General features: G+C 33.3%; 1 protein-coding gene across 1 annotated transcript in view; it reads left to right on the top strand.

Moving 5' to 3' along the window:
* LOC148599217 (uncharacterized) overlaps positions 1-22,364 on the top strand; it is a 142,253-nt gene that overhangs the window by 31,007 nt on the left and 88,882 nt on the right. The window contains exons 2-9 of the mRNA XM_088559139.1: positions 7,621-7,650; positions 9,093-9,197; positions 10,969-11,001; positions 14,793-14,939; positions 16,139-16,315; positions 18,092-18,217; positions 18,757-18,908; positions 21,134-21,233. Of these exons, the coding sequence (XP_088415265.1) occupies positions 7,621-7,650; positions 9,093-9,197; positions 10,969-11,001; positions 14,793-14,939; positions 16,139-16,315; positions 18,092-18,217; positions 18,757-18,908; positions 21,134-21,233 (870 nt within the window). The remainder of the gene's footprint in view (positions 1-7,620; positions 7,651-9,092; positions 9,198-10,968; positions 11,002-14,792; positions 14,940-16,138; positions 16,316-18,091; positions 18,218-18,756; positions 18,909-21,133; positions 21,234-22,364) is intronic.

Raw genomic sequence — 22,364 nt, 5'->3', positions numbered from 1 at the left:
ATGGTGTGTACAATATAAGCATTTTTTTTTGGGGGGGGGGGGGGGGGTAACGTCTTCTGTAAAATTTAGTTGCCTCGTTTAAATTTCTTGAAATTTTATTCAGTGTTTTACTTTGATAAAAGAAGTGAATTATATAAATTGAATAATGATAATAATAATAATAATAATAATAATAATAAAAATAATAAGTTTTAATCACATGTTTCATGAAAATTATTTCAATGAACTTATAGAAGCTTCATCAACATATCTTTTGATCATTAGGATGCTTTGATATCAGTATGTTACAAAATAAAAAGATTATGCTGATTTTTACAGAGTTATTTCCCTTAGATGATGTATATCCCCTGAAGCTGATATAGTAGTTATCTACTTAATTATAGTACATGTTACATGTATACTTTAAGTGTAGGTATGATAAAGTTAGTGTTTTAGGATTCCTATTTCCTGTTACCTGGGGCTAGTGGAATTTGGGTCAGGGAAAGTTAGGTACTTAGTTTCCCATGGCAAGTTGAGAACTTCATATGCTGTAAGGATTTGTTTTGTTAGGAAAGCAGTCATTGACTGTGGGAAAGTTGATTTTATATGGATTTTTCCAGAGGAAACCTCAATTTTTGAAAAAATCCTAGAACACTGAAAATATTCTGGAACTTGTGTAACAGTGGTTATTATTACTATACCTAATCATGCTGTCCTATCATTCTAACCTTCCGTCATTCTGTCAGTGGAAATTCCATTACAATTATCTTTGCTTCTAATAAAAAGATTTGTTTGAGATTTGGTATGTAGTTTTATATAGATTGGATATTTTTTGTAAGTGATATTTGTTGCAATTGGATAACAACTTCCTAAAGAAGTGGGGTGTGCCTTTCACAACAATGCATGTAACTTCACTTAAAAGGGGAAGAAACATCTTGGGTTTGAACAGTAAAAGTATTAATCATAGTCTTGTTTTTGTTATATATCGTATAAGATTTTGTATTTTTTTATATGATTTAATTTTCGCTGTGTTCACAATTGATAATAAAAACTTGCAAAAATTATTTCTCCTGTGTCAATTCCAGGTTCATAAAAGTTATATTATGTCAATATAAGATTACTCATTATTACAACAGAAATGCAACATTTTGCACATGTAAAACAATCGGTTTACAATTGTACAGAGTTTAAACCATTGTTCTATTGTTATGTCTGACCTGTTTAGTAGAAATATGAAGCTTGTTACATGTATTTTAGTAGTAAGCCAATGTTATTATTTGCACTAACAGCTCTGTATCATTTTTGGCAATGGAAAATAAATTAAAACAAAATGTATCCTAATTTGGAGAAAGATTTTATAGGAAATCTATTGATGACCTAACCCATTGATTTTGTTAATCATGGCCTGTGTTATTAAAAGATTACTTCACCAGATTGAATGCAGATCAGTCTTCAAAAGAGCAATTCAATTTGATCAAGCAAGAAAGATTGCTATTCAGAAAATGGTCAGGCCACGTATGGTCAATTTGTTGTTTCCAAGAATTCTAGGAAAATAAAACAGGACTCTTTATTTCAGTGAAAATGCTAAGAATGTGATTGAATTTAAGATAATATTTCTATACTTTTAAATTTAAAAACCCATCTGGACAGTAATCAAGTTCATTATCCCTACAGAAATGCATGTGAAAAGAAAATTTATAGAGAACCTACCATTTTTCAGTATGGCCTTAAATGAGATTCTGTTGTAGAGGATCATACAATATCTCATGAACTGCTAACAATAGAAAAATTAGTCTAATTTTGTTCATTTGAAAAGGAAATCTGGCATAAAGAAATCATCCTTCACTCTTTAATTAATTTGGTTTCAGGAAAGTGGATTAGAATTTTGTGTTGGATATAACAATACCCTATAGGCTGATTAACAAGGAAATAAAAATTGAATATTGGTCCCTGTATTGAAACCAACCATCATATTGTTGTCAGTATAGGTGAATTTTCATATGATAGAGTCCTGAAATTAACACAAAAAAGGAAAAAAAGAACTGATTAGGAAATGATTTCTATTGAAACATTCTTAGGTCAATATTTTGTGGCTTCTTTCATAAATAGAAGGGGTAGATACATCCGATTTGTCCTATTTGTAATTTCAAAATTAACAAAAATAATTTAGGGGGTTTCTAAGTGGAGAAAATGTAATCAAGGGGGTTCCTAAGTGGAGAAAATGTAATTAAAGGGGTTCCTAAGTGGAGAAAAAGTAATTTAGGGGGTTCCTAAGTGGAGAAAAAGTGATAAAAGGGGTTCCTAAGTGGAGAAAATGAAATTAAGGGGGTTCCTAAGTGGAGAAAAATAATTAAGGGGGTTTCTTAGTGGAGAAAAAGCAATAAAGGGAGTTCCTAAGTGGAGAAAATGTAATTTAGGGGGTTCCTGAATGGAGAAAATGTAGTTTAGGGGTTCCTAAGTGGAGAAAATGTAATTAAGGGGGCTCCTAAGTGGGAAAAAAGTAATTAAGGGGGTTCCAAAGTGGAGAAAATGTAATTAAAGGGGCTCTTAAGTGGAGAAAAAGTAATAAAGGAGGCTAAGTGGAGAAAAATAAATCTTTGTTGATGTATGTATTGAACTGTACTGAAAAGTGGCAATAGAAATCACATTTATTGATATGACCTTCCAATCCTTGGAAACAAATGTAATTGTTTCAGTGTTCTCAAAATTTGTTGATAGCATAGTGCTTACTGGCATAGCACAGCTCTTTTGGCCTTCCTCCAAAATTATAGCACAGTGCCCTTAGTGCATTCTAACTAAAATTTATTACTTACAGCACTGTGGTAAGAAATCATAGTGCTGCAAAGTACAGCGCTATAATGGCCTCAGGAGAACACTGATTTTTTTTCATCACAGCGGCTTGAAATTTTAAAACATTCTTCCTGTAGGTATGCCATGTGGTCAGATCAATTTTCGGAAAGAATCGACAACAACCTTCTGTTTACTGAAGACTTTGTTTATTTTTTCTATATTCTTATTGAAAGTGGGAGTATCGCTACTTAGTCATCGCTCACAGATTTCTAGTTTTTTTCTGATCATTTCGGATGTGACATATGAAAGGTTATACCTGTTAAGACAGTTGACAACAGTTGTCAATTTCTCACCTAGGTTCTATTTTTTATAGATGACATCCTTTATGATTTGTCCATAACATTTACGAATTTCGGGTAGAATGCTGCAGTCTAATATGTGCAGATTTCCAATCGTGTCTGATCCAAGCTGTTCCTGGTTTAGAAATTGTATTCTTATCTATAGAGGCTTCCCAGATACCATTGAAATAAGCACAATAGAGATTTGGATCAATCAGTGTTTTCAGGTTTCAAGAATGTTATCTATCTTCGTTAAGATAAATCTTTTTGTTTCTGTATAAAGAACCAAATTACAGCTTTGTTTTTTTAGTAAAATTTTATTTTTATTAGTAATGATAACTGACTAAAGTGCCAAATTTACTGACATTTGTATATACTGTATTTGCCCTGTCAGTCTGTCTATTTATCTGTTTGTATGGGAAACTACTGCAACAAACCTCATGAAATTTTGTAGGTAGTAAGGACATGATATGTAGTTATATGTATATACCATTAGCTAGGAATTTATGATTTATTGAATTTTATCAGAGTTATTCCTCTTTGGAATGAGGGGAGACATGCATTTTTGTAGGAAAACAAACTTTAATTTGAATTTGCCAAAACTAGCATTGATTGTAAAATACACAGCCATAATATCATATTCTTGAGGAATAAACACATTTTATTGTTGCTGAATGTGGATAATTTTTTTCTGTTTGTCTGTCTGTCTGTCTCCTTTGACTGCTCATACTAGGTTTAGTTAAGTTTTAAAAATGATTGTTTTCAATGAAAGCCTAGATATTTCTAGTGAAGTAGAAAGAATCCCTTTGAAAATAGAGATTTTTTTAAATTACATTGAATCTTCTGAAAACCAGAGAGTTTACTATACATTAAAAAGTCAGATCCCCTGTATTCTTTGCATTACCCAGGATCTCGTAAAAACAGAAAATTTTCTTTGTGTTACCATAAATGTCCTGAAAACTATAAAATTTCCTTTGTGTTATTATGAATCCCTTGAAACTAGAGAACTTTCTTTGTGTTACCACGAATCCGTTGAAAACCAGAGAATTTACTTTGAATTAACCTCTGATTGCCTGAAAACCAGCCAATTTCTCTAGCATTATCTTGGATCCCCTGAAAACCAGAGAATTTCTTTTGTATTTCCACAAATCTCCTGAAAACCAGAGAATTTAATTTGCATTATCTTGATTCCTATGAAAACCCAAGCATTTCCTTTGCATTAACCCTAGATCTGCCTTACCTTAAATACCTGGAAAACCAGAGAATTTCCTTTGCATAACCTTTGAAACTATCAAAACCAGAGCATTACCTTTGCATTACCGTGGATTTTCTGAAAAACAAAAAAAAAATCCTTAGTGCTCATTATCCTGGATCCCCTGAAAGCCAAAGAATTTCATTTGTGACCCAAATCCCCTGAAAACCAGAGAATTTACTTATGACCCAAATCCCCTGAAAACCAGAGAATTTCCTTAGCATTACCCTGGATTCCCTGAAAACCAGAGAATTTACTTAGCATTACCCTGGATTCCCTGAAAACCAGAGAATTTACTTTGCAATAATGAATAGAAACAAAAGTCTGTCCTGACATTATATGCCATCACCGACATCTTCTCATGCATAAATTAATGGAGAAAATTACTAGAGTACAATGATCCGTATTGAAGGAATTAAAAGGATATTCATATCACTGTTGGAAGTCAAAGTAGTGGAAAATTTTTAATTTGTTTCAGAAGGATTAGAAGACGATCTGGGTTATTTATGGTGATGAAGTTATAATTGTGAATGATTGAACACAAAGAGTGACTTAAGATATAATGGGTTGGTTGTCCATTTTGTTAAGGATGAAAAACATACTGCTTATAAAATAGAGGAAAAAACTGAAATTGGTCTAATTGAGGAATAATGACGATGTTTTTACCTTAAAGGATTGTCCAAAGGTTTCATGATTATGCTCTATGGGTTGTGAATTTTTAGTTCTTGTTTTTATGTTAATCAAATATGGCCAAAATATCTTACTAGCACAGCTCAATCAGTTGGCTATTATAGCAGCTTGTTGGGGATGGTATGATGGGGCTTAAAAATAGTGTTACTGTACCAATTCCCCTGTTCCAATATTTCTGTATATTTGATTTGTATAATCCAATTTTATGCTTGTTTTGTCTATTTTTGTCATAAATATCTACATTATGGTAATTTAGTCTTTCAGAAAAATTGTCAATTTAGATGAGTCCCAGGATCCTTCTCTTATTAATGGAATATCTTAACTCTAGAAATATCATTTGGTAATCAATCATCCTGAAAGGATGACAAATGCATGGAGATGGTATTATTTATGGAATTTTTACTGATGAGAAGTCTGGGAACACCCCCTATCCAAATCCCTGGATCTGCCTTTGGATATTTGTCAAAATTATTATTGGCAATCATTTAAAAAAGACTAATGTTGATGTTTCTGTATCTGTACCTGTGGTCTTCCATGTTGTGTTTGATTTGATATTTATTGACTTTTTAATGTTCTGTGTTTTGCTTTGCCCACAACTGTTGTCTTATGATCCTCCAAGTTTTGTTTTGCCCACAGCTGTTGTCTTATGATCCTCCCAGTTTTGTTTTGCCCACAGCTTTTGTCTATTTGATGTTCCCAGTTTTGTTTTGCCCACAGCTTTTTGTCTATTTGATGTTCTCAGGTTTTGTTTTGCCCACAGCTTTTGTCTTATGATTTTCACAGTTTGTTTTACCCACAGCTGTTGTCTTTTGATGTTTAAGTATGTCCACATATTTCTGTCATATCAACATTCTTATGTATTGTTTTCTGTGGATGGATCAACTCACCTTCATTTTCTGTCCATCCGTCATTCTATCCCAATTTTGTTGCAATGACATTTGTACATATTGTCTCTAATCAGAATAGATAAATTGATTACTAATTTGCTATGTGGCTTTATATAGGTGGAGCTTTATACTATAAGCATTTTTTGGTGGCTATTGGATATCAACTTTCTCCTTGAATGGGGGTATACTTAGCATGACAACATATGCAACTTTAAGTTAAGATTCCAAAAAGTTTGTATGGATTAATTTCTCCATGTTAGTGAATAAAATGATTTAGTTGTCAATTTCTATGAGTCACAGAATCTTCTAGCTACTAAATGAATCTCCCAGACCTAGATCTGTCACTCTTCCATTGATCTGTCAGAGAAAGGAATAAAACTCATTCAAATTTCTCTAAAGATTCTTTAATGGGGAAATTCTGTAGAAAGCCATTAATTTTATGACTTAAAATCCTTTATCCTTAATACAGCTGCTTTTTGTATCTGTTTTGTTTTTTGTTTTTGTGTTTTTGTCTTTTGAAAGAGTTAGATTAGAACATTTTGATATTGAATGATTGAAGAAAATGGGATAAGTAATAAATTTACTTGGTTTGTGATGTAAAGAACAGATACATGACATATGTTGATGTATAAGATTATAAAGTATCAATGATAGTAAAAAAACATTGGAAGTGTAATAAATAAGAAAGCCACAGTAATATTAATGTTTTTTGTTTTGTTTTCTGTACCAATTGATTTATGAGATTGAAGGCATATAAATATTACCACAGAGTTAGAAATAGTAGCCTGCCCGCCAGCTCAAGACTGGGAATATTTTGGCAGGGCTGGCTAATTTTAGCAAAACTCTATATAGACATATAGTGAATATATTGAAAAATTGTATTCAGGACTGGGTAGAGTTAGAGTGAGTTTTCTACCCTGATTGTTTTAGGATTCCAGTTTCCCTGTCACCCAATGGAAGTGTAAATAGTTGATGATTATGCTTTACTTTCCCTTTGGCAAGTTATGAAAGGCTTTTTTAAGTAGTACCCCAGCTAAAAATCATGCAAAATGTGATTCATGGGTGAAAAGCCTACATATTTTTATTTTTGATATTTTTGTTTGAATTCTATAGTAAAATCAAATTAACATTCGGTTTTTCATATACCTGTGTTCTTGGGTGAAATTATATAGAATTCACTGTAGACTTCAAAATTAAGGGAGATAACTCGGTAAATCATAAACAGTCAAATACAATGGAATCTTTCAGATTTTCAGTGTTGATTATCTCCTATGAGCAGGCAGATTTGAATGAATAATAATGCATTTCATAATATTGACCCATGAAACAACTTAATTACAAAATAAAACTATGTAGCCATTTGCGGGGTATATCACATTTTTCAGATTTGCATGATTATTACAAAGTCAGTAATTTCAAGTGTGGGGAAGTTAGTCTTTGTATTTGGTTTTCCCCATGGAAACTTTAAACTTTCAAAATAATCCAAGAACACTGATAACTATAGACATTGTCAGTACTTTCTCATTCTCAATAAATTGTTTTCTACAGTTTTATTTTCTTGTCAGAGCTGCTTTTCTTGTTTGTTATGTTAGTTTTCTCTTTTAAAATTAACTTTTACATGTGTAACGTCATGTTTTACTAATGATGACTGAGTTTCTATATTGTTTTTTTTTTTTATTTTCAGGTTTACTCAGAGAAACAAGATCTGTGCTGGGTAAGTATGAGGCAATGTAAACAGAGTGACCAATGAGTGTGGGTCAGTGGTATGAAGTTTGATATGTGCTGGGTATGAGGCAACATAAACAGAGGTTGTAATGAGTGTGGGTGACAGGTCTGAAACGTGATCTGTGCTGGGAAAGTATCATGCAACATAAACAGTGGCATTAATAAGTATGGGTCAATGGTCTGAAACATGATCTGTGCTGGGTAAGTATTAGGCAACATTAACAGGGGTAATAATATGTGTGGTCAATGGTCTGAAACATGATCTGTGCTGGGTATTAGTATCAGGCAAGGTTAACGGAGGTTCATATGAGTATGGTTCAATGGTCTGAAACATTATCTGTGTTGGGTAAGTATTAGGCAACATTAACAGGGGTAATAATATGTGTGGTCAATGGTCTGAAACATGATCTGTGCTGGGTATTAGTATCAGGCAAGGTTAACGGAGGTTCATATGAGTATGGTTCAATGGTCTGAAACATTATCTGTGTTGGGTAAGTATTAGGCAACATTAACAGTGGTAATAATATGTGTGGTCAATGGTCTGAAACATGATCTGTGCTGGGTATTAGTATCAGGTAGCATAAACAGTGGTAATAATAAGTATGGGTCAGTGGTCTGAAACATTATCTGTGCTAGGTAGGTATCAGGCAACGTAAACAGTGGTGATAATAAATATGGGTCAATGGTCTCAAACAGGATCTGTGCTGGGTATTGGTATCAGGCAAGGTTATTGGAGGTTAATATGAGAATTGGTCAATGGTCTGAAACAATCATTTTCGTGATGTCAGGACTATATTTGTATGTAAGTTAAAAGATCTCTTTGAAATTGTAGTACAAGGTGTCGTACCAGAAATGGAACACTAGGATTATTTTTGGGGTTGTGACTAGAGCTGTTTTGAGGAATAAGGGATCACAAATTGACTAGAAACCAGCATGTGTCTTGGTAATAATTTGATTATAAGTGAATGGATTCTTTTGAAATTGCAACACAAAATGAAATATCCCCGATTGATTTAAGGGGTTTGAATAAAAAATAGTGTGTCTTCACTGTTAAGGCCCCAAGAATAGTTATACCCCCTGCAAAGTTTGAGGGTATATACTGTATACACTCACGTATAAGTCGATCGGCATATAAGTTGGAACCCCCCTTCTCAGCCCAAAAATTCTGGAATCTAGCCCTGACCTGCTTATAAGTTAAGGACTGAACTCTGAAAGTTCAACAATCAGTGAAATTGTAAGGAAGGGCACAATTTTTGGTGGAAAATGTGAAGAATGATCATGTGTATGTTTTTTTTTGTGCTGCGGGAATATTTACATCCAGGGCATACGTTGTGTCCGATTAACATAAACATGTGTATGTTTTGTTTTAAATCAAATTGAATTACAAATTTTTTGTTCATATTTTTATTTTACATATTTTTGTACCAACAGAGTCATGCCAGTTTTACTGTGATGATGGTGACTGTATCCCTGCATCATGGAAATGTGATGGGGCACCAGATTGTGTTGATAGCAGTGATGAAAAAGAATCATTATGTAAGAACTGTAACCTTTGAACTATTTTGGGGGTCATTTGTCGGAGGGAGCTTTTATTATGCCCAAGCTCTACACATTTTGCATTGATTTTGCAAGATCATTCTGACATACGTATGTATTTATCTCTGCTTCAAATTTACATTATTTTTTAAATTGCCTGATTTTTTTATTTCAGGGTTAGAAAGGTAAAGCAAAGTAAGGGAAATGTTCCCATTATTGACTAAAACAATTTTGCAAAGAGAGATAATTCAACTTAAGAATTTTACTTAAAGTGGAAGTACATTTATTAATTCCCCAAAATTTCTCTATGGTATTGGATTTTCCACAGCAAGATGATGATAGTATTTTAGGGACAGTTTCAAAAGTTGGATGTAAAGTGAAGAATGACAAGGTTATATTCTCTAAATTCTATAGTGGAATGACCAAGAGAATGGGCCACAAATATATGGCAGTTGTGAAATACATTACACTGACAGAAGAAATGACATTGCTTCATAGGTCTGTCATTTAAATAATTACTGTAAACCCTGAAGATATGAATTTGTGATATAAGTTGAAAACATCCAGGAAAAACTGCTTCACCTTAATGAAACACTAGATTATCGATGCATTGCTAGACTGGACAAAGTTCTTGAATGGAGTAGACATTTTAATTTCATTGTTTTTAGAAAAAGAAGAAATTATTTTTTACAAATCAACATTGCTCAAATTAATTTATATATTAGAATGGTGTTCATGTTCACAATTATTTTTTCGTAATAAATTTCTCTGACATGAAAATATGAAAAATTAAGGACTTTTAACATTTTTGCTCTTAATTCTCTTAAGTATCCAAGAAGGTGTTCAAAAAGTTTCCTTGAGATCTGTTGAAAAAAAAAAACAACAACAAAACCAAAAAAAACGAAAAAAACGAAAAAAAAAAAATAAATGTTTCTGGGATTATTATTCTGTCAATTATTCTAATTCTGGTAGAAATTTCCAATAGTCCTTTGATGTCCTAAGATATCCCAGCTTTTCCCAGCTTTTGTGGAAATCCTATGTTGTCCCAGATAATTTGAGAATTTCAGCTTTTCCCAGCTTATATTTCTTTTGTGGAAATCCTAGGTTGTCCCAGATAATTTGAGAATTTCAGCTTTTCCCAGCTCATATTTCTTTTGTGGAAATCCTAGGTTGTCCCAGATAATTTGAGAATCCCAGCTTTTGCCAGCTCATATTTCTTTTGTGGAAATCCTAGGTTGTCCCAGATAATTTGAGAATTTCAGCTTTTCCCAGCTCATATTTCTTTTGTGGAAATCCTAGGTTGTCCCAGATAATTTGAGAATCCCAGCTTTTCCCAGCTCATATTTCTTTTGTGGAAATCCTAGGTTGTCCCAGATAATTTGAGAATTTCAGCTTTTCCCAGCTCATATTTCTTTTGTTAAAATCCTAGGTTGTCCCAGATAATTTGAGAATCTCAGCTTTTCCCAGGTTTACCCACAGATTAAGGCTTAGATATCTTAGGACAATCCTGGTATAACCCTGGATAAATCCATTATTTAGGATTCATTTTCCCAGGGGAAGGTTAGGTATCATTCAAATACATTGTACATGTTGCCCAATCTGATATGTAGATATGAATGAAAAAGACATATACACTGGTAGTGTCTAACGGGATTTAAATTCTGCCTTTAACTATGATTTAGCCTGTCCACTTATTTTTGTAATTTTGCTAACAGAGTTAAACATTATTTTGTTTGGCCTGATAATTAAAGGTAGCTTTATTTTTCTTCAGGTTCCAGAAGGACTAGAAGATCTACAGATGATGGTAGGTTGAACTTTTAATTTCAAATTTCAATTTGTACCTGCATTTATTTAATTATTTTGGGGTTATTTTCATTGTTCTACAATATGTTAGTGATATCTTTATGTCTTATCAACTACCGTGGAAAGACTTGAATTCTTGGATACCAAGTTTTCAGTATACACATCAATGGGATTCTCCTTTTCGTTGGGAACTAAATTGTTTGGTTTGGCCTACCCCAGAAAACCGTGAAGATTGGTCCCCCCAAACAATAATACTTAAACAGTATGTTAAGTAAACAAGTCAATACCATAAGGTCTCCTCTGTGTCATGGATCAGTATTAAGGCTAACTTGGTTTCTGTATTAACTAGGAAAAAAAAAGGTGTATTTCAGTTTCTCTTTGCATGCTTTCTACTCAAACATATGTCGAACTGTGAACATAATAATTATGTGATGGCACAATAAACTAACTAATTCATGGTGCATTAATAAATGTTACATAAATGAAACCTTTATTAGGTCTCACTAACCATAATGTTTCCATTACTTTAAATGTTAAAAAAGTAATTTTCAAAGTTTCATTGTGAATTCCCATGACAAATAACATCTTAAAGTTGCATACCATTGCTCAGCTTAGAAAACAAGCCTTTTAAAATCATTATGCTAATGGTACGATGGTTGTAGAAATTCTTCACGAAATTTACTTGAATAAATAATACTGAAAATCCACATTTTTACCTTTTCTGCTAACTGACAGCATGGAGGCAAATTACTCACACATGTAAACGATGTAATTCACACACTTTTATAGTAAATTCCATATATGATTTTAAATACACATTCTCGGCTTTATTTTGACTACTTTTGATCAAAATACACACAAATAATGCACTTACAATGCATAGATCTTGGTTCAGTGTGATTTTGGTACTTTATAGGAGATGTCCATTTGACCCAGAGGTGGTTAGTGAGACCTGATTTTGCCAGTTTATCTCCCTTACTGATATATGATTTTGCTAGTTTATCTCCCTTACTGATATATGATTTTGCTAGTTTATCTCCCTTACTGGTATATGACCTTACTGGCTCTCTTGTTATGTCTCAAATATAAAAGAAATGGAGTGTTTATCATTCTGAATCAGTCAATCTATTCTAGATTCTTTCCCTACACACATAAGAAAATAAATGTAGATTCAAGTATTTTGAAAGGAGCTTGACTCTTTCCATTACTTAGCATTGAGATTACATTAGTTTGTCTGATTCCTCATTAAAAGCTATGGATAGCAGGTAGGAGATTCACTTAAATTCTAGCCAGTCCTGAATACAATTTTTCAATATATTTACTATATGGCTATATAAATGTTTCCTAAAATTAGCCAGCCCTGCCAAAAAATAGCGAGTCTCGGGCTGGAGGGCAGGCTACTATTTCTAACTCTGTGGATAGTTAATGATTTGATATCATAAAGTTGTTCCTTTTCATCGATTGCTTCAATATTTATGACAATATACACAGGCAAAATTGCATCACACAATTTTCACATGAAATTGGCTGAATTGAGCAAATAAAATTTGTAACAGAGTTTATGTGAAATTTAGGTGATGCGAGTCGTCACCTAAAATTCACATGAATTGTTCATATAAAATTCATGTTCAGTTAATTTCATGTGAAGCTCGATTAAAACGAATTTCACATGAAAAATATTTGCCTGTGTATTCTTAGCTTGATTTGTATACTATATGGCCTGGGCTTAATTAAAAATCTCAAATTGAGATTTTCCTCAAATCTTCAATTTCAAATGAATTTTAGTTGAGGAAGGATTTGAGGAAATTCTCAATTTGAGTTTCTTTTTGAAACATGCCCTGTGCTGATAGATGGTCTGGTAATTGATTTTTCTCAGTCATTATACTCTTCATTGGTGTTGTATTGTTTAGAATATTGATGATTTTTTTCTCCCTATGATAGATACCCATAATTCAATAGATCATACATTCCCACCAATCATTAGTGAGTATATAATCACATGGCCTATTCCACTCATTTCATTGGTTCATGTCACATTCCTGCATGAAAGAAATTGTAAAAAAAAAATGTTTTTATGTAATACTTTGTATCACTAATGCCTAACTATAAGTTTTATCTAACATTTCATCTAATATGGTTGTTGGCTTTGCATTTTAGGGACTAAGCTCATTGTACTCAAATAACATTTTACTTTGTTGATAATGCATTGTTATGTTGTTATATGCCTGATGTCAATTGGAATATACAAGACTGCATGTACAACAACAGATGTTGTGTCTGTGTGTCTGCATTAAAAGTTCAAACAATCACATCCTACTTGCATATGTTGTTTCCAATAGATGTCAATTACAACAGAATTATTATGAGCCATTCATGTTGCAGAGCAACTATATATAGGATGTCACAGATGCTCTGTCCTTAATATACAGAGAAACCTGTCTAAACCAAACCTTTCTTTACTGGTTCAGTATAGACAGGTGTTTGGTTTACAAAGGTTCAAAATAATTATGAACTGTTATGATGGGACTTTAAAAAGTGTCTGGCTTAGACAGGACATCAGATTATTCATGGTTTGGTTTTGACAGGTTTAATTTTATATGTGAAATGAGGTAATTGATAGAGTTATCTGCCCTTGAAATGTTCATTTCCAGTGCATTTCAATGAAATTATAACTCAATTTACCAAAGTGATATGGAAAATCTTGTCTTTTTTCCTTGACTCTGATGGTGCAAATAGTCAAATGAAACTTTCAAAATGGTGGTTTATTTCATACTATGTTTCACCCCATGCGTGATTCTTACAATGACTGACATATAGTATAGAAAGGTCTGGTCATTGATGAGTATAAGATCTAAATTCCCGGAAGGAAGGGGACCATCCTTACGCAAATACCATTTGTGATTTGGGAATCTTATTACTTTTATGTTAAGAAAATAAACAAATTAGTTGATGCTTTACTATGAGAAGAGAAAAATAAAATGTGAGAACACATTCATTATTGTAGGACAAATGAAAAGTGAAATGATTCTGTTACTTAAGGAGGTAGACGTATGGTAAGGGACATAACTCATGAAATCGGTGATATGTTTGCATAAAATTCAATTTTACCAAAGCCTCTCAAGCTTTTGTTTGAAGCAGAATAAAATGAATCCAAGTCAATTAGATGCTTACATAAGATTGTTGTAAAATGGTGAATACAAACGTTTCAATGATTTTTATGAGTTGTGTCCCTTACCCTAGGTCTACCTTTTAAAGAACCATTAGATTTTATTTCTAGATTATTGTCCTGAGCATGTATTCTTTCATTCCAAATAATAACACACTAGATATTCAGTATCAATATTTAATCCCAATCAAACTCCAGTGAAGTATCAAAATTTAGTGTCCATACCTGTCTGAGCTGATGAGAGATTAGCATTCCATCTTTCACAGTTTGATTCAGCTACACTCAACAGAACATTGTTGTTTTTTAGTAACAAGATGAAATATTTCAATATATTTCAACTTTACTTGCTCAAACAATCCAGATTTCTTTAACACATTTATATGTACTACATGTATGAAATATGAAGTACTATGAAATATACCCAAAAACTAAAACAGAACTCCATTGGAATTAAACAATTACTAACAATCAAGTACAAATCAGACAGGGAACAAACAATTTCTATAAATCACCAAACTTCAGTTTTTTTAAATGCATTATTGATTGGTTCCTAAGACTGAGTATTGGTTGAAGTTTGACCGTATAGTATTTATTTATGTTGAAATTTATTTGTTTAACTATTTTAGTACAAGACAGTGATGATTTACTTCCCTGCCCTCCTAACTACATGAGGTGTCCACAAGAAGAAAGATGCATTCCAATTTATCAATTCTGTGATAATACTGTTCACTGTGCAATTAATGGTGGTGATGAAGGTGACTTCTGTACTCAAAGTAAGTCATGTGACATGTCCCTCTGTATTCAAAGTAAGTCGTGTGAAATGTCCATCTGCATTCAAAATAAATTTTGATAGAGATATGTCTGTACTCAAAGAAAATCATATGGCATGTCTATCTGTACTCATAGTAAGTCATGTGACGTGTTCATCTGTATTCATGTGTTAATCAAGTCAGTAGAAATCAACAACACTGAAGCATCCAAATAGAGATATATCAAAATACAAGTACATGACAATAATGGGAAAACAGAAAACAGAGATTATCTACATACACAATGTAGTCAACAGGAAACAGAGATTATCTACACAATGTAGTCAATAGGAAACAGAGATTATCCACATACACAATGTAGACTACAGGAAACAGAGATTATCCACATACACAATGTAGTCAACAGGAAACAAAGATTTTCCACATACACAATGCAGACAATAGGAAACAGAGATTATCTACATATGCAATGTAGACAACAGAAAACAGAGATTATCCACATACACAATGTAGACAACAGGAAACAGAGATTTTCCACATACACAATGCAGACAATAGGAAACAGAGATTATCCACATACACAATATAGTCAACAGGAAACAGAGATTATCTACACAATGTAGACAACAGAATAAAATACAATTACCTATAAAAACAGAAGAGGAGGAAAACATGAAAGCACACACAAAATAAAAACAAAGCTTGATATGAACTTCCGTAAAAACTAGGAGTGGCATCATGTGCTCTGAAAGAGTATGGATGTCTTGCTCCACCAGCAGCACCCATATTGCAAGTGAGTTTAAACTTTGATGGATGTGAAGATTTCTCACTGTAGATGTCTGAAGATTAGGTCATTTTTTGTCATTTATGAACAGTTTCATATCACTTATTTTGTGGCCTTTTACAGCTTGCTTTGTGGTATGGGTTTTGCCCATCATAGAAGACCGCAAAGTGACCTTTAGATGATTAATTGTTAATTGCTTTGCATTTGATGAATGTCTATCTCAATGACAATCATACCACATCTCATATTTTCATATTGTCTCATCTGTGAGGTAGGAACTTCATATTAGTCAATCCAGTTGTGATGACAAATATCTTCTATATTTTCATCATATACTCATCTGTATTCAAGTTACGTTAGTCATGTGATATACAGTAATTGAACATATAATATCATAATTATTTTCATTCTTTTTCAGTCAAAAATCCCTGTGATACTGCAAATTGTTCTTCTGATTGCCAAATGACCCCAACAGTCAATCATCCATCGCCAAAGTGTTGCCAAGTTGTGCCAGAAAATAGCCACCCAGTTGCCAAATGTTTCTGCTCTGAAAATCAAAAATTTTTACAAACAGAAAATGAGACTAAGTGCATAGGTATGTTCGATGTAGAATAAAATAAAATAAATTGGGCAGGAATTCTAAAATTACGATTTTTTTCATGTCAGTTTCTATAGATATTATAACACATAAATCTTTAATTTCGTGGTGACTACCCACCCATATACTAATAGTAAAGCTTCTGATTTCCCCGTCTCTCATATGTTTTACTGGAACAACCCTATTAGCTGTTCATTGTAAAGTACTGAGCTTTAATCTTAGACCACGTGTTAGCCATTCAGCTAGGTAGTTTTACACCAGATCAGAAGATTTATTTTTAAAGCAAATGCCTGCCTTTTATTATACCCCCCACTTGCAGTGTGGCTGTTTATAGTGATAGGGTATCAGTTGGTACTTCTGTCTGTACTTTAGATTTTGATCCAAAGTAATTTGAAGGTCAAAAGGTGTAAGTTGTCAACATTGCTCACAGTTTTTTCTAGTTCATACTTGCACAGTGTGGGTATATAGTGATTGGGATATCCATCCTATTGACTATACCTTTTGTTACCTGGAGGTGTATGTATCCTGTTACATTGTGGTGTATGTATCCTTCTGTTACCTGGAGGTGTATGTACCCTTCTATTACCTGGAGGTGTATGTACCCTTTTGTTACCTGGAGGTGTATGTACCCTTCTGTTACCTGGAGGTGTATGTACCCTTCTGTTACCTTGAGGTGTATGTATCCTTCTGTTACATTGAGGTGTATGTATCCTTCTGTTACCTGGAGGTGTATGTATCCTTCTGTTACTTGGAGGTGTATGTACCCTTCTGTTACTTGGAGGTGTATGTATCCTTCTGTTACCTGGAGGTGTATGTACCCTTCTGTTACATTGAGGTGTATGTATCCAGTTAAATTGAGGTGTATGTACCCTTCTGTTACATTGAGGTGTATGTATCCTTCTGTTACCTTGAGGTGTATGTATCCTTCTGTTACCTGGAGGTGTATGTACCCTTCTGTTACCTGGAGGTGTATGTACCCTTCTGTTACTTGGAGGTGTATGTACCCTTCTGTTACATTGAGGTGTATGTATCCTTCTGTTACATTGAGGTGTATGTACCCTTCTGTTACCTGGAGGTGTATGTATCCTTCTTTTACCTGGAGGTGTATGTACCCTTCTGTTACCTGGACAAATATGTATCATTCTTTTACTTGGAGATGTATGTATCCTTCTGTTACATTGAGGTGTATGTACCCTTCTGTGACATTGAGGTGTATGTATCCTTCTGTTACCTGGAGGTGTATGTATCCTTCTGTTACATTGAGGTGTATGTACCCTTCTGTTACATTGAGATGTATGTACCCTTCTGTTACCTGGAGGTGTATGTATCCTTCTGTTACATTGAGGTGTATGTACCCTTCTGTGACATTGAGGTGTATGTATCCTTCTGTTACCTGGAGGTGTATGTACCCTTCTATTACCTGGAGGTGTATGTACCCTTCTGTTACATTGAGGTGTATGTATCCTTCTGTTACCTGGAGGTGTATGTATCCTTCTGTTACATTGAGGTGTATGTACCCTTCTGTTACATTGAGATGTATGTACCCTTCTGTTACCTGGAGGTGTATGTATCCTTCTGTTACATTGAGGTGTATGTACCCTTCTGTGACATTGAGGTGTATGTATCCTTCTGTGACATTGAGGTGTATGTAACCTTCTGTTACACTGAGATTTATGTATTCTTCTGTTATGTTGAGGTGTATGTATCCTTCTGTTGTCTGTTAGTCCTCATACACCACTGAATGTGTATTAATGAAATGTTTGTATTTTACAGATCATAATGTGTGTGATTTTCCTGGTTTTTGTGATCAACAATGTAGTATGATGAGTCAAGGCTTCCAGTGTAGTTGTGAACCAGGGTACCAGTTAATAGGAACAGGAAGTTGCAAATCTATTGATGGTAATGTTGATTACTTTAGCAGTTTATCAAATGTAAGGTCTTTTTAGATTTCACTAAATTTTAATATAATGCGAGGAAGGTATTAGCCTGAAGTGCTATTGAAGCATTTGAACTTGGACCAAGGGAGACATATGTTTTTGAAGGCAAAAAAAAACTTTGATTTACTTATTGAACTTGGCCATTACTTTTTAGGGGTACATGCAATCACTGGTTCATATTATAATTTGCAATTCTGTAAACATATTAACTTTTGCGGTTCTAATTTTCGTAATTTCTGTCAGGTGAACAAATTCATAGGTATTAATTTTGCTTTTTCAAAAAATGGTTAACATTATGATGTGTTTAAAAGTGAAATTTGCGGGTACACACGCTTTTCTGCCTAATGCAAAAATAGCGAAAATTAGTATGTTTACAGTATAGTTTTTAGACTTGTGCATACTTTGAAACTATTGGCTGACAAACAGGGTGACACTGGTCTACACATGCTGTCTGTCTTGTTATATAGTAGATCTAACAAAATAATTTTCTTTTATGAACAGAACCTGTAGGATCTGAAGCAACATTTCTAATTGCTGCCAATACTAGTATGAAACAACTAAGTATGAATGGAAAAGTTGGAAGGGGAGTAGAGTTTCAAGGGAAGAATATCATAACCATTGACTTTGATCATCGAAACAACACAGCATGCTGGGTAATTATTATGATATGATATTTGAATATACTCATTTGTAAGCTGTAATAACAGAGGTAGATCAAAGGGAGTTAATTCCTGTAGGTTCAGTGGTTTTTTAGCTCACCTGGTCAAAGACCAGGTGAGCTATTGCCATTGCTTGGCGTCTGTCGTCATCTTCATCCGTCATCGTCCTCAACGTTAACAATTATACAAAACTCTTCTCCGCTGAAACTTCTTGACTGATTAAACCAAACTTGATATAAATATTCCTTGGGGTATCCTGCATAGAACTGATGTGGGGATTTTTGATTCGTCAAAAAACATGGCCACCATTACAAAAAATAGAACATAGGGGTCATACAGTAGTTTTTCACATATATCTCCAAAATTGTTAGATTTAGATAAATTTTGATGATGTAAAAGTGTTTAGCAAGATGAGATCTATTTCTTGTCAAATTTTGGTTTTAATCCACTAAGCCATGTTGGAGTTATTGCCTTTTTGCAATGATTTTTGCTATTTTTAATGTTATTTCTTTGAAAAATCTTCTCCTCTGACACTACTTAATGAATTGAAACTAAGCTTGGTATGAATGTTTCTTGGGGTATCATGCAAAGAACTGATGTAGGGATTTTTTATCAGTCAAAAAACGTGGCAGCTGTTACTGAAAATAGAACATAGCAGTCAGACAGTAGTTTTTTGCATGTACCGCCAAAACTGATAGGTTTAGCCAAATTCTTTCAATAGCTGAAATGATCCTTATTACTAGGACTACAAAAGTCTTCAGATGACTCCATGTAAGAGTTATTGCCCTTGGAAGGGGAAAAAGGACTTTTTTTAACAAATTTCAGTAAATATCTTGAAAACTATAATAGATTAAAAGAAACTTTCTATTGTTGAAATGATCCTTATGATAAGCCCTACCAAAGACTTCTTAAGTGAAATTTGTTGGACAACTTCTTGTTAAATTCATTGCCTTTAAAAGGCAAAATTCAACCAGGTGGGCAATTCAGGCTCCTTGGAGCCTCTTGTTTATTACTTTAGATGGCTTCTTAATCACAGTATCAAATCAAATATTGATTGAGGATTGTCTGTAAGATATCAGTACATCTGCAATAATACGTGACTAAATCTATCAAGATGAATTGTATAGCCTTCAGTTCAAAGTATGATTTAAAAGCCAACTTATTTAAACAAAATTGTACTTAGCACACAATGGACAGAATGAAATAAGAATATAAAAAAAAGAATTAGACAACCTCTGAATTGAGTAGTAGATAATTTCAGGGAAAGTTTCCTGACCTAAACTATAGAAGTATTGTATGTAAATGAGTTGGGATCTTACAATCTACTAAAGCACAGGGTTCATACAGGTCCTTGAATCCTTGAAAAGTCATGGAATTTCATTTTGAAAATTAAAGGCCTTGAATAGCCATTGAATCCTGTTTTTTGCCAAAAGTCCTTGAAATGTCATGGAATTTTATTCTACAGTCTTCTTAATCTCTCGTTCGGGGAGGTAAGTCAAGGGGGAATAATCTGTAAGTATTCAGGGACTGGTTTTTTTTTAATGTCAAAAAGGGAACCAGATTTAACCGGTGTCAAAACATCATGACCTTATAAAACAAAATGCCAGGAAACTATAATTTTCAACCCAAGTGGGTTGAAAAAGAAGAATACAAGCGTTTGGCTTCAAAGGGGAAGTGGTGCAGGAAAGGCCAGGTAATAAATGGATATCAAAATTATTACTTTTTGCCCATCAATAAAATACAGCCATTAAAGATATCAAGGTTAACAAAATTCCGTCATGAGGACACATGTTTCGAGCCTAAAGTTCTTATCAGCTACGTTGGCCAAAACATATTGAAGGGCCAAAATATTCACAAAATTAGTGCAAAGGTTTTTATAGGTCAAATAAATCTAATCCGGGTAAATCTGGAACTTGAGAAGCTTAGATTTTGCTCCTGTTAGAAGTCATAGTAACACATACCAGCTTTATGAATGTGTTCAAAACATTTGGCACACATGTATATGCTTACAATAATTGAAAAACTTCTAAAAAAAATGTGCAATTGTTTGTGGTTTTGGGTATGGAATATTAAAAAAACATCCTGGAAAAGTCTTTGAAAATTGGAACAAAAAAGGTGTATGAACCCTGATATAAACATTATATGGTGTTCTATGTACAACTATAAGAGATGTCATCGAGTAAGGTTTGTGGCTTAAAATAAATATTTTCTGCTTACAGCTTGCTTTAGACTCAGTGAATATTGTGTATGAGATGATATGTGGCGATCTTCAGACAGGGATCCAGAATAAAATATATACCAGTGCAAACTTCTTCGGAAGTGAGTAGTAAGGCTTATTAAGTGAAATGAGTTTTTGTGGTTCTGTGATAACACTGTCCTAACAAAATTCTTTTGTGCATGATCATAGGTGTTAACTTTTGAAAATTCTAGAGCTGAGATCTCTCTCTCAAAATTTTCTCAAAGTGGGAGATTTGCCAAGGTTTCTTTTCCATGACATGTCCTATGTTTAGCAATAGACCTTACTTGAACTGCAACAGTTTCTCTTGAATTTCCTTGAAGATAATATGCAATGTTTCCTTATATTATAATGATAGTATGTTAATGGTCTTCACCACAGGTTCAATATCAGTTTGTTTTGACAAGAATTGAAGTTATCATTTTTTTAAAAAGATTTCAAGCCAAAAATTGAAATAACATGGAAAACATTTCCCAATACTGTGTTAGTGGTAAAGTTTGCTATAATCGTGATCAAAGTTGGAATGCGAAAATTAAATCATGTGAAATATTTATGAAGATAAAATAGAGTTATTCATCTTTGTATAATTCATTTAACTATTTGTCTGACATGCAAATAACATGCCAAAATCAAACATTACACAGTTTTTGAAGAAAAACGTGAAATTTTCCACTCTTAAAAAAAACACCTATATGGTATGTCTAAATCTCCTGCTTTGACAGATAAGCAGGAGATTGTTGAATTTGTAATTAACTTTTAGGAGTCTCCTGCCAAAAGGAGAGCATGCTTGAAGCTGACCTGCAAAGGAGATACTTTGCACCATTTTATATGATATATTTTTTTTTAAATTGACAAAAAGAGGTTTCCAATCATTTCTTTAGTATTATTGTAACAGCTATCATTTAAAAAGTGTTAAAGCTGCCCACAGTTAGTATCAAAATTTTCTGAAATTTCTGAATTATATGTGGTTGTTATCCTTTATATTCCTATGGCCCAGTACTTTGTAAAAACTTTTGGAAAAGTTATATTTGTACAAAAAGATTTACAAGGAATCTTAGGATTTCTTACAAATAATGGGGGTTGTTTAAGAGGGTGTCCATGCAAAAACCAGGTAGTGGATTGCACATAACAAATTTTGTTTTCAAAAATTTTTCATCCATTTCATATCATAAATACATCCTTTGTCAGAGTTGAATGTTGGTTTTTGAGTAACA

This window comes from Perna viridis, chromosome 13 (assembly GCF_037379345.1).
Source record: "Perna viridis isolate PV_CMFRI_1.1 ecotype Kerala chromosome 13, ASM3737934v1, whole genome shotgun sequence".
In the NCBI taxonomy this organism is placed as follows: domain Eukaryota; kingdom Metazoa; phylum Mollusca; class Bivalvia; order Mytilida; family Mytilidae; genus Perna; species Perna viridis.
The sequence above is the reverse complement of the archived record's forward strand: the minus strand, read 5'-3'. Positions and strand labels throughout refer to the sequence as shown.